Source organism: Aplidium turbinatum, chromosome 7 (genome assembly GCF_918807975.1).
Source record: "Aplidium turbinatum chromosome 7, kaAplTurb1.1, whole genome shotgun sequence".
NCBI classification, from domain to species: Eukaryota; Metazoa; Chordata; class Ascidiacea; order Aplousobranchia; family Polyclinidae; genus Aplidium; species Aplidium turbinatum.
In genome coordinates this window covers 32,251,573-32,264,105 of record NC_137478.1, presented here as the reverse complement: position 1 = coordinate 32,264,105, position 12,533 = coordinate 32,251,573, and the positions used below count along the sequence as shown (strand labels likewise).

At 40.5% G+C, this 12,533-nt stretch overlaps 1 protein-coding gene and 1 non-coding gene across 2 annotated transcripts; one reads left to right on the top strand and one right to left on the bottom strand.

Moving 5' to 3' along the window:
* Nucleotides 1-5,524: 5,524 nt before the first annotated feature.
* Trnam-cau (transfer RNA methionine (anticodon CAU)) lies at nt 5,525-5,597 on the top strand. Its single transcript has one exon. It is a non-coding gene; the product is annotated as a tRNA-Met (tRNA).
* Nucleotides 5,598-7,608: 2,011 nt separating this feature from the next.
* LOC145774034 (uncharacterized) lies at nt 7,609-11,401 on the bottom strand. The gene is made up of 3 exons (XM_082585167.1): nt 11,319-11,401; nt 8,716-8,829; nt 7,609-8,173 (listed from the first exon to the last, which is right to left on the bottom strand). The coding sequence occupies exons 1-3, from the start codon at nt 11,341-11,343 to the stop codon at nt 7,821-7,823; spliced, it is 492 nt and encodes a 163-aa protein (XP_082441293.1). The 5' UTR covers nt 11,344-11,401; the 3' UTR covers nt 7,609-7,820.
* Between the last annotated feature and the right edge of the window lie 1,132 nt (nt 11,402-12,533).

Genomic DNA, 12,533 nt, shown 5'->3' with positions numbered 1-12,533 from the left:
TGGCGTAGCTAAGGGGGGGGGGGCGGACCGCCCCGGGCGGCACGTCTGTGGGCGGCACTTTCAGACTACGATTTTTGATTTTGATTATAAGCTGATAAAAAAACGCATTTTATTTTCACATGCTTTTTCTTGAAGGGGCGGCAAAATCTGAATCCACCCCGGGCGGCACATTCTCTAGCTACGCCACTGTATCATGGAGACAAGCTTCAACTGATTTAGCGAGGGTGCCTGCTCTTCCACAAAAAAAACTTGCTGAGCAAGATTTTGCTGCCAAACCCAAGCTGGCTGTGTCACTGCAGTAGGCAATTCTTTAAAATAGCCAAATCACCAAGCCACAAATAGGCTATGCAGCCAAACGCTTTGAAAATTGCCAAATTTCTTGAAATTGGCGATGAAATTGCCAATACGGGTCCCTTGCATCCATTTTCATTGCTGAATGGCAGAGTGGCATGCTCCGCTCCACCCCAGCAGGAGTAGGTTTAGTGTGATAGCCTAACACTGGTCAACACAACTTTTCTTGCATAAAGTTTTTCAATGGATTTAGGGTAATTTTGGGGTGCTGAATCCGAATCTGACCTCAGATTTATCCTCTCACGTCAGGTTTGTGAGATATGATAACAGCAAATTGTTACTTTTGTCAAAAGTGGAAGATTTGACGTTGCGTTTATTGCACATACACAGTGGCTCCGAGAGGGGAGGGAAGTCGGGATACTTTTCCCCCTAGCAAAACATTGTAAAGGAAAAACGTGTAGTTTTTAGTTTTGTCACTTTTGAGGGGGCCCATTTTTACTACTAAAATAAAAGTTTTCAACTTAAAAATATTTGAATGAAATGCGTGGTTACAAGTATTTTTCGATCATTGTAGATGCTACTTTAGATGTTTCTTATCAAGAACAAACCATTCTCGTATTGAGTCCGGCTATGTTAAACTGCTTCAACGCGTGAAATCTGTTGCTGTTAAGCCTGCTTCTTCTTCTCTCGTGTTGTCGCTATATGTCAGGGCATCCGTTGGTTAGCCACTGCCTGGTGTCGTCATCGATGGAAACTAGGCCTTCCATACCATGAGGTGGTCTGTATAGCCGGAAATCCTTGATAATGTGGGCTGCCGTCTGCATTTCACCACACTCACAAGCACCACTCTCTGCCAAGCCCCAGCGCAACATGTCTGCACCATAACGTCCAACACCAGTGAGCAAACGGTTACGCCTTGATGAGACAACTCTAGAGAGGTCATGGCCCAGCTGGTTCTCGGGCGGAGATCTGAATACTTGGCGAAGTGGGGATGTGCTGCTTGACCATTGTTCACACCACGCCGCGTGGCACCACTGTTTGCTAGGGCTTCCACCAGAGGCTGCCAGAAGGTCTTGTGCAGCGAGTACAAATGGCTTTCTTGATTTTAACCGCTGCTTTGGTGGATATCTCAGCGTGGTTGCGTGTAGCAGATGGCCAGGGTTTAGGGCTTTACGGCTCAGGGAAAGAACAGCACGTTGGCGCCGTAGTGCAGCTGGCTCAATGTTTGCGAGGACAGGCAAGCAGTCAGTTGAAGTTGCAAGTACCTCCACGTTGGGGACGAAAGCAAGTACCTCCACGTGGTCGTCCCCGCAAGTACCGACTCTGGGAAACTAAACTTGCTACAACTGTCGCTATAAAGTAAGTTAAGCCTGCTGATCTCTGTATCACTGAACGTTTTATCTTGTTCTAACTTGAAAACTAGTGCTGCTTTGGCTAAGTGTGTATTATGTTTGCTTGACCAACTGTACCTTGACATGAAACACTGCGTTGGCCAATGGCCAGGCATATAAAAATGGATCCAACATATCTGGAAAAGTGTCCAAGCAAGATTGAAGGAAGTAAACCCTTCTTGCCTTTTTTCTGCTTAAGGATGTCATTGCTTAAATGCACTAGAGTTGTAGTTCATGGTGTGCAGTGTTGTCCAAATATTATATCAGTTTTGAGTAGTCTAATTGATCGACTATAAGCTTATGTCATTTTAAATTGCAGCCAAGCCAGATAGGAATTTCTAAAGAAAGTTATCCCATTTCCAAGCAGCCTACCTGAGCAGTTTCAAACCTGTGCTTCTCTGCATTATGTAGATTAAAGTCCTAAGCGAGATTCACTCTACTAACCTATTTATGCAGAGATAAAGAGCTGTGCAATATTTTTCGGCCCCAGAGGAGGCCCACACGACGACGACGAATGGACAATAAGCTGATGGATTTAATGAAGTTAAAGGAAAATGTAATCGAAGTTACAGAAAGCTGGAAAGAGTTGACTACTCGCAGCTTAAGTTGTTATGGGAACTATAAATTAAAAAAAAGATTTTATTTGCTAGGGACGGAACGCTCCAACAACTCCGTTTCACCAGCTCAATCTTACAAACGAAATTTATTCTACTGTACGCTATGTTGCAAAGGATTCGCTAGCTGTTGGTAGTTTATTCACAAATGTATCAACAAACTCAAAGATATCGATTAGTTTGAAGTCCTATGGAAATATCATTGTATGTCTGATGTGTAGTTGCGGGCATGTGGAACAAATTTAAACAAGTTGTACAACAATGACATTTTGGATGAGTTTGTAGGCTACTTTTAAAAAAAAGCTACCTAGCAAACTTGAGCTGCAAACCGGAACGTATCCCCTCAGGCTCATGATATCTGCTCAAGGAAATAATTGATGGTAACTTTCGAAACACTTTTCCAAATATTTTTGTTGCTCTGAAAATTTGTTACGTAAACCAGTACCTCCAACGGTTGCGAGTTGAAAAAGTGGTTTTAGCACACAGAAATTTGTAAGAATTGTTTACGCTCCACCACGACTCAAAACCGAGTGAACAGTTTATGCATGTTGTGCATTAAATTAGATCTTTCAAAATCTTTATTATTTGATGCTGTGGTCCGTAACTTTGCGTTGCAAAAGGTTCGAAATGGATTGAATGCTTTTTGAGCTATTTTCATTGCCGCACTGTGTCTGTGTGTTTACAACTCTTCCTCTATCTAGCCTACTGTAGGCTAGATAGAGGAATATACTAAAATTACCACCTATAACAATTTCGATTCACAACATGACTGGAGCCAACGCAGATGCAGTGACGCAGACTTGTCAAAGGAGGAGACGTTATCACCGACCCAAAAGCGATTCTTCCAGGATTCCACACAACCAACAGACAAGAATTCATCAGCAAATACGCCCACACTGCCCAAGCACCAGAGAGTTTGCACAAACTATTGCATTCTTTGGATATGGTGCATTTTGCTTAGAAGTGTCTTTATTTAGGGATAGAGAATCGTTTTGGTACGGGACCTAAATTATCCCCTTAACGGCCATGGTCAAAGGCACCATGTATGAGATGTGCATGTGAACATCATATAACTTCCCTGCAATTCTTTCACGAGCAAATATTGAGCAACAATGGCAATTTTGCTGCAAGTGTAGTCGAGTGATTTTTGTTGATTTTCATATTGAAAGAAGTTTTTTCGTATAAGCTTAGATATAAACGCTGTTTAAAATTGAAACTTTAAAGGAATTCAATTTCACGATGAGGAAAGTAGCCAAGTTCGGCTTAAGAGACATGATGCAAGGCATGATACAAATTTGTTACTTGTATTTTTGTTAAAACGTGTTTTTTTAGGGCCCACTTTTAGTATTTTTTCCCGACCAGTCATGATTTTTCTCGGAGGCCCTGCACATATACATTGTGCTATAGGGCTAGGCTATATCCAGAAATCCAGGCCATGTAGTAGCCTACATAAGTAGCTGAAATACACCCACCAACTATAATTTTGATACCAATTTGTTTTCTAAGCAATATTATTAGCCTAACCATGCAGTAGTAACAATTAAGCTAAAAGGGAGGCTAAAAGTATAGGCTAACTGACACCCACCCCCGTCAATGTTTGCATGAAACCACAAAGATATTTAAACAGGCCTATATGGCAATGCTTGTTCAGTAACCTTATTTAAGCTGTTTTGGCCTGTCTAACACTAACCTTTCGTTATAGCACTGCATATGTTGGTGGTAAACGCAACGCCAAATCTTCCACTTTTGACAAAAATAGCAATTTGCTGTTATCATATCTCACAAACCTGACGTGATAGGATAAATCTGAGGTCAGATTCGGATTCAGCACCCCAAAGTTACCCTAAACCAGTTCTCAAAGCTCATGCAAGAAAAAAAAAATTTTTTTGTTCACCAGTGTAATTAGGCTATTACACGCAATAACTATCTTGAAAATTTATTATAAAAGGAATGAGCTTGAAGTTGATCATAGTAAAACACTTTGCTATCTTTAATTTTTCTAAAGGTGTTGCGACCGTGCCAAATTTCTTTCAACTTGGTGACTTATTTCGGTCACAACTCACAAGCACATATTAATGTTCGTGTTCTTCTGTCGTTTCTACCAGGGCCGTTGACAAGATTTCTCGGGCCCGGTACCAATTTATTTTCGGGCCCCCTTCATCGACAATGTTATGAATATAAAGGTTGTGTACAAACCTCTATTGATGTCGCTTAAGCATGGTCATATAACAAATCTTGCGCAATCTTAAAATTTCTTGAACCGCAAAACTTATTATCTTTTTCTAGCGGTTGCTTTTTTGAACTTTTACTTGTCACATGGCGCGAGAGTAGTAGGCTACTTCCCGATTCCATTGATGTTTCACTGGTCATTCTAGGCTCACCAGAAGAGAATTTACAGCAAAGTTAGTGCAGACAGTCAGAAAGTTTTCAATTTGATTTGGGAAAACTGTTTGGGCCTAGGTCAAACATGTGCTGATTACTGCAATCTGAAAAGCCGTTTTGGTCTAATTTGTAGTGCAGAAATAGGGATAGTAATCTTCTTACCGGTGCCATTTCAGTTTTTGAGTTTGAACAAATATTAGCCTGTTTATTTTGAAATTCAAGTTTCGGATAATATTTGCGGTTAGGAAAATCGCTATACTAGACTAAATTCTTATTGTAGGCCTACTGTTTGGTGGCTGAAGTGACTATTTTACCACTAGAAAGCTGAAGTGGGCCCGGTACCCAGAAGGGGGCCCAGTAGTTTACCATCTGATGACTGAAATGGCTGTTTTAACCTCTGATGGAAATTCTGATTGGCAATTCTGATTGGTTGGAAAATCTCCTATACAATTCTATGAAGCTGACAATTAATTGTAAGGTACTAATCGAAGTAGGCTATTAGTCTTGTTTGTGTTTTCTTTGTTGATTGTAGCCTAACCTATTTGGTTAAATTGTTGATTAGTTTCGTAACTAAAATTATTCTTTCCAGGGTGGCAACTGACTAGTAGACCATATGGTCGTTTCGTTGTCCTCCAATCAATAACAAAACCTAAACTATGTATTATTTCACTGTTGCGTTTTGTTTTTTCATTACCTAATAAACAATTGGTTGATTCAACACCACATCGTAGCCTACAGCGGCCGATGTTGAAATGTGAAAACAAGCTGAACTGCATGACGTCATCAATAACGAGAGTCAACAATCGTGCCAGCAATAAATACAAATTGTACGATGAATTCATCGTCGCCTCGATGGCGCAGTAGGTAGCGCGTGAGTCTCATAATCTCAAGGTCGTGAGTTCGATCCTCACTCGGGGCACACTTTTTTTCAAAAAATTATGATTACTGAGTAGGTCTATATTGATTTTTGTAGTTAGTATCTTTTTCGTCCCGGACGCGTTAATGACGAAAAATAAAATGATTGATTGATTGATTGAATTGACAGACCAAAATTATACATAAAAAACAAATGGCATAGCCTACAGTTGTATACAATGTTTCAAAGCAGCGTCGCAAAAGTAGCCAAAGACAATTGCGTGATCAAAAATTGTATTGGGTAGTCTATGCTCACAATTTTACACCCTATCCATCAAGGATTAGGAAAAGATAAGAGTTAAAAAAATTGAATTGAAGACAACGGGTCAAGGATTTCTTATGCACTCAACCAACAGCATTCCACCCACTCTGCTAAATTTCTTCCTGAAATGAACCCTTATCATTTCCTAATCCTTGACGAACAGGAAATGCTCGTAATTTTCATGAATTTGTTGAGTAGCCTACACTCCATTTCATTGAATGAACACAATTCAGTGACCTAGTTAGAAAGAAATTTGGAGGAGATTAAAAGCAATGATAGCTCAATTGGTTAGCGCGTCACTTCTGGAACGAAGAAGCTTCAAGATCAAGCGGCGCTGGTTCGACTCTCGGGGTGTGCGCTTGAGCAACGCACGTTAGGCTAAGGACTGCTCTCCATTCAGCGGCATCTAATGGATGGAATAGTTCCCCGGCAACAAGACTTCAACAATCGGAAACTTTACTCTGTCAAGAAGCTTTCTCACTCAAGAAGCTTTCCCAGTCCGAGGATAAGATTCAATCAATCGATCAATCAAACTGTTGGAGAGGTAAAAAATGGAATAAAGAGTTTGTTTAAAAATATAGCACTGAGTGCAGTCAGACTTTTAGCACGTAATAAATTGGGTGGGCGTAATTGCTGAAGTAAAGGCGGCCGAGAGAAAGGAACTGGCCAGTGGCTACCCTACTCTCGTTAGTGCCGATGGCTTGGAAAACTTAATCTTCTCATCCCCCGATCCTTGGATCAAGTATGGGACTCACCTTTTTTTTACAATGTCATTAAAATGTTGCAATAGCATTAAAACCCATTCTGGGTGCAAGGTAAAGTTAGAGACGATTATTCTACTAAAATTTAAGGAAATTGCCTGTTAATCGAACTATTACAGTTTTTACTTATCTGTTTTGGCCTAATATCATGCTTTTCATATTCAAATATCTATAATAGGCGAATGCAACCCAAAAGTAGCCTACAGTGACATACGCAAAGACCGTGAGAGTTTATATTTCATCAACAGATAGCCTCGGCTACCTTAAACCTTGGTCAGACTATCACTATACTGTAAAGGAGCATTAGGCTACTCTTGATAAAAAAAATGTCAAATTATATCGAATGCCTCCTCCCCCGGTAACAAAATCCCGCCTACGCCACTGAACGTAGGCCCATGGCTGTATTTAGATGATGGGGGCCGGGGCACTTTTAGATTGGGGGGTTCCCGTGCAAAAAGTTTTTCGGGCCTACGGCGCGAAAAACTACCTCTACGCCTGCAGTAGCATTAATCCAGCACTGCACAGCATTTTGCAGAAACTTTAAAGGCTGAAAGAAAAAAAAACAACGCAAAATCACTTTTTTTCACGTAGGAGTGCCCTTTAAAAGTCGGGGACCCGGGGCACCTGCACCCTCTGCCCCCCTAAATCCGGGCCTGCGTAGGCCTACCCTTAATACGCGTGGTTCACTGTGGTGAGTTAGCTAACTACGTCGTCTACATAAAACATTACATGGGATTTCAAGTCAAGAGTGTTACATCACATATTTAAGTATGGTAGGCTAATCTTACACATAGTATGACTTACTGGATGTTTTTTTTTTTTAATTCGAAAAATATTTCGAATGCCCCCCTCTCTTGAGAAAATCTTGCGTACGCCACTGATTGTACACAAGCGCAAGTCACTGGTGGCGCGCAGTATTGGGGTTATGTATCTGCATGAATATCCATTCCGAATTTATACAGTAATGAATAAATGATGATAGTAGCCTACTCGTTATCGTTATAATAATTAATATTATATCTATAACTTTATGATATAATATTAATATGGCCTGAACATTTTAAATGATTATAATGGTAATCGGGATAGCAGAAAAAGCAAATGATCGTAATATTTACATTGCCATTAAAATTTCTACATGACTTGCCATGAACCGAGTTTACAAACTGCTGCAGATGAACCGTGCAGGGCCTGAACTCGATAGTCAAGGGAATGGTAAGCTCTTTTGATCGTGGATCTTCCGTTTCTCTTTCTTTTTTTTCTTGGGTTGGAATCGCACTGACGGTGATTTGGGAACATTACGGGGAGGCAGTTTAGGTTCTTCAATTGTGACGTCATAAGCGCATGAGCTGTCTAAAGAAAGTTGTTGAGAATGAAGTTGTATGGTTCGCTTTTGCAGCTCAAGATAGTTCGGTTTGCTGCCACTCCGCCACGCTTCACCAGCATCTTCTTGCTGCGGCATCTGATGTGAGATATTCAACTGGCCCAGAGTAGGGCTGCCCAACCTACCCGCCTCCTCATCGTTTATTTCTTCGTATTCCTCATCATCCGACAAGCCTGAGTAGAATTAAATTCAGTTAGCGCAAGAAAGATCAAGAAAGATCAACAATCAGCAGCAGTGGCCGAGTGGTTAGCGCGTTAGGCTCGCAGTCGAGAGCCTGCATGTTAGACTCCAGCCACCCGCACTTGCTGTTGTTTCTCTGGGCAAGAAACTTTACGATAATTGCCTCTACCTAGTGATCGATTTCGAGTAATAGGTAGTACCAAATTTAAGTCATAATTAGAGTAGACAACCGGAAACAGACATTGCCGTCGGCTGCAGCGTGGGTCAGGTGTACGTCGGAAGGCGTACACCGATGCATAGCGCTCTAGTCCGCTTTCCCGCAATGCAGGATAAAGATAAACTAACAAAACCAAACAATTAAAACTGAGACTGTTTGAATAACAGCTTATGACGATCTATCCATGAACAAGATAAAAAATGTTGTTGTGCATTGTTAGATATTATTGTTCAAATGAAAAAAAATGTTAAAAATATTATTTTTGTAACAAAGCATTGTTGTTACACAATAGTAAGATAACACGCTAACACGTACGACCTAATTCCGGCTGGTCTCTGACGTCACTGTGATCATCACTGGGCATGCGCAGCGATGACGTTGATCGGCCGATTGTCACAGGACCAATTTCAACGTCTCTTTTTCTTTCTTGACCTAAACAAGTTCATAGTAAAAACCTTCTCCTCCGAAGAGTCGGCGGCATAGCCGAGTGGTGTCCTGGTTTTAGACTTAAAAGAGCGGCAGTTCGACACCCCTCATGAGCATATAGCTGTGTAACCATCAGGCGTAAGCATGGCTACGACAAAACCTGTGCAAGAGGGCTGACAAGGTGTGCCAAGCCTGTCTGCGCTCATATCAGAGTTTTATTGTATTCATATATTTATGTGCATTGCATTATTGACTTTAGCCATGTTGCTAAGATAAGACTTGTACAATACGATGATTGGTGCTATGTAGGCTACATTGCTATATGCAGTCAGACCCCGGAAAACTGAAGGAGTCAACAATTACTTGAACAAAACGAATGAGTTATGTTGGCAACACAGCAGGTTGTGAAGTAAGCCAACATGACCGGACCGAAACCTAAACAGTTCAAATTCTTTTTATAGTTTTGTAGTAAATCACAATAGACCAGGGTGGTCCAAACCCTAGCACGTGGGCAGCATACGGCTCACGAAAAAAGCTTTTGTTCGGCCTGCGAATATTTCCGGCATGGCGGATTTTGCGATACAAAGTTCACAGGTGTTAATACACCTATAGCCTACCTGCATTTTACATAAATGTATTGCATTTGCCGTCAAAGGAAAACAATGAGGTCAATTCTATTTGGGGAAAAGATATTTGTTGCCAATAGCAATAATAAACTACAAAGTTTGGTGTGCTTGCAAGTAGGCTAATATTCGTTCCGAAAAAGTTTATTTTAAAACACTTTGCACTGAAGATGTGCTTTATGTTCGGTAGCACACATTTGGGAAAGCACTTTCTCGATTATAAAGCGATTGAAAAGCGACACATGTTAAACACGCTGGTGGCTGATGAAACCCTGGATGCCTGCTTAGCCTACTTTAGTTGACCAACGAATTTATACAATAGCAATTGATACAATAACCAAAAGCAAGTGAGTGAGAGAGAGAAATAACTTTATTTGCCAATCAGATTCTATGATAGTACGATTCACAGTAAGCTTACATCACAATAACAAACAGTTCATGAACATAGAGGAACGCATTAGTACACTCAATGTTAACAAATTCAATCTGATTAACCAGGAGCAGCGAAAGCCCATTTGGTCGTCTAGTCAGCTGCTCCCAACTGGTCATTAATGAAGACCCTATCTTGATACGAGCTGTTTTCGTACGCGGAAAGCACGTCACGGGCTTTCTTAGCCCCGTGCTAATTAATCGCTAATAACGGGAGCTATGAAAATCACAGAACCAAAATATTTTACAAGGGAATAGCCATGTGTATTGTGCGTATAGAAATTAAATTTTTACTCAACAAATTTATTGAAATAAACTGTTTGAGATGAAAAAACGTCAGAAAGTCGGTTTTTATTCCAATTTCCCGAAAATAGCTTCAAAATTGAAATTTTGGAATTATAACATAAATTAATGATAAACTAAACAAAACATTACTTTTCTCATAAATATACGGCATTTTTAAACGTTTCTACACTTCAAAGTAATTGCACTATCATTTATATTGCACTAACATTAACATATATATAACTAGTATTGCACGAAAATGTCTAGTCATCTGAGACGAAATGCTTTTTGTGAAGGGCGGGAAGGTAAAAAAATGACCAGTTTAGGTGTAGAAAATTCGAAAATAATAAAAACTAAAAGTCAAGAAATTTCAAATTTCTAGCATATTTCCTTCTGTGAAATATTTCACTAATAGAGTGGGGCGTCCTCATAAAACCCCGTGTCGTATCAAGATAGGGTTAAACAATAAACGGCAATAAGTCAGTGTTTGATATAATAAACTTAAACAGCGTAATTGTTTGTAGAGGTAGGTTAAGTTGCTTTTCATGTAGGGAACTGGTTTGTCGTCGTTTTTAAATAATGTAATTTTAGTTTATCACTGAAACAAAAAAATGTTTTGGTTTGCTATTTGTTGATGTGTTATGTATCGTATCTTTTTTACTAGCTGAAAATCACTCTTTTGAGTCGCAAACAAGCTGATGATTACTTTTACGCGGCAACCTTCTGTACCGTCAAGCTTATGTCTAATTTATCAAACCTTACCTAGAATACTGAAAAGTTTGGGTGATCATCAGGACAATTATCGTTCCTAGCATTAGTTGCAACGTTTATGTGATGAAATTGAAAGTAAAAGTAACAACAAACAAGATGGTTTATTGCTTCACTGACGTTTCGCGCACCATGACAATGCGCATCCTCAGAGCGAATAACATACAAAATAAAATTTCACAAGGTTATATTATATTTTTTCTTGCCTTCAATCGCACTGCAGTATATAACCTTGTGAAATTTTATTTTGTATGTTATTTGCTCTGAGGATGCGCATTGTCATGGTGCGCGAAACGTCAGTGAAGCAATAAACCATCTTGTTTGTTGTTACTTTTACTTTCAATTTCATCAGATAAACGTTGCAACTTGTGTTAGAAACGAAAACCTTACCTAGTCTGGCGAGCTGCGTAGACATCCTTCTGTACTGGCACGAAATAATCGTCAAAGCAACCACTGCTATGGCAACCAGAAGTGCAAACAGACAAATTAGAAACACAGACTGATTGAAATTAAGAAAGCCAGGTTCGGAGCTTGGATCCACTGGGTGGGTCTACAATATACAATAACAATTGAACTTTTACTAATTTACGTGTATGACGTCACAACGGGATTATTCCTGAACATTTTGTCATAAAATTGTTCGCTTGTCAATGGACAGCTGACAAAATTCTTAAAATGTTTAAAGTAAATCCTGAATTGATTAACATCCTCACCCCTTCATTCAATCATCCGCCAACAAACAGTTGGTTGAACTTGCACAAATGTTCGTTGTTTATCTAATGAAGTAACCTAGTTTGACAAAATGGCAAGGTCTGTGTCATCTTCAGAGATGTCCATACATTAACACGATTTCAAAACGTTGGTCTGAAAATTAGTGTCGGCTGCATGGCCGAGTGGTTAGAGCCAGGTCCGACTCGAAAATGCGTCGGTTCGACGAGAACATGCTCAAAAACTTGCGACTGTGTCTTTGGGGGATGACTTAATGTTAAGACATGCCTGAAGGTGGTCACGAAGATTGACTTCCTTGCCTTCCAGTCCACTTAATCTAAATCTTCAACTACAGGGCTTAAGCCTGGCTTCGTCAAAAAAAAAAACTTTAGTCTTCTAACAACAGCGCAAGGTTTAGCCTACATTTAGTTTAGCCTACACGGCTTAGCCACATTTGTCCACGAGAAGCTGAACTGGAGACTGGTTGAACAATCCCCTTCAGACGCAGAGATTGAATGGCTAAGTGTGGACGTCAACGGCTACAAAATCGTAAACATCTACAAGCCACCTCCCTCGCCATTCACTCCGACGGCCATCCCAGTGTACCCCCACCCCTGCCTCTATGCTGGCGATTTTAATTGCCAGCACGTCGACTGGGGATACCGCATCACCAGCCCTTCTGGTGCATGTCTGGCTAACTGGGCATCAAATAACAACTATGCCCCACTGTACAACCCCAAAGACGAAGCCAGCTTTACATCCGGGCGATGGGGCACTGGAACAAACCCAGACATGGCCTTTGCTAGCACTGGCAACGACAATCAGCTTCCGGACAGACGTGTGCTACTGAAGTACCCTCGGTCCCAACACCGACCTTCTCTCATTACCGCAATACCG

Coding starts and splice junctions, on each gene's coding strand:
- LOC145774034 (XM_082585167.1), bottom strand. CDS start 11,343: ATGTCTACGCAGCTCGCCAGACTAG. Junction 8,830..11,318: donor TACGCAGCTCGCCAGACTAG/GTAAGGTTTTCG, acceptor GAACTTGTTTAG/GTCAAGAAAGAAAAAGAGAC. Junction 8,174..8,715: donor CAGAGACCAGCCGGAATTAG/GTCGTACGTGTT, acceptor AATTCTACTCAG/GCTTGTCGGATGATGAGGAA.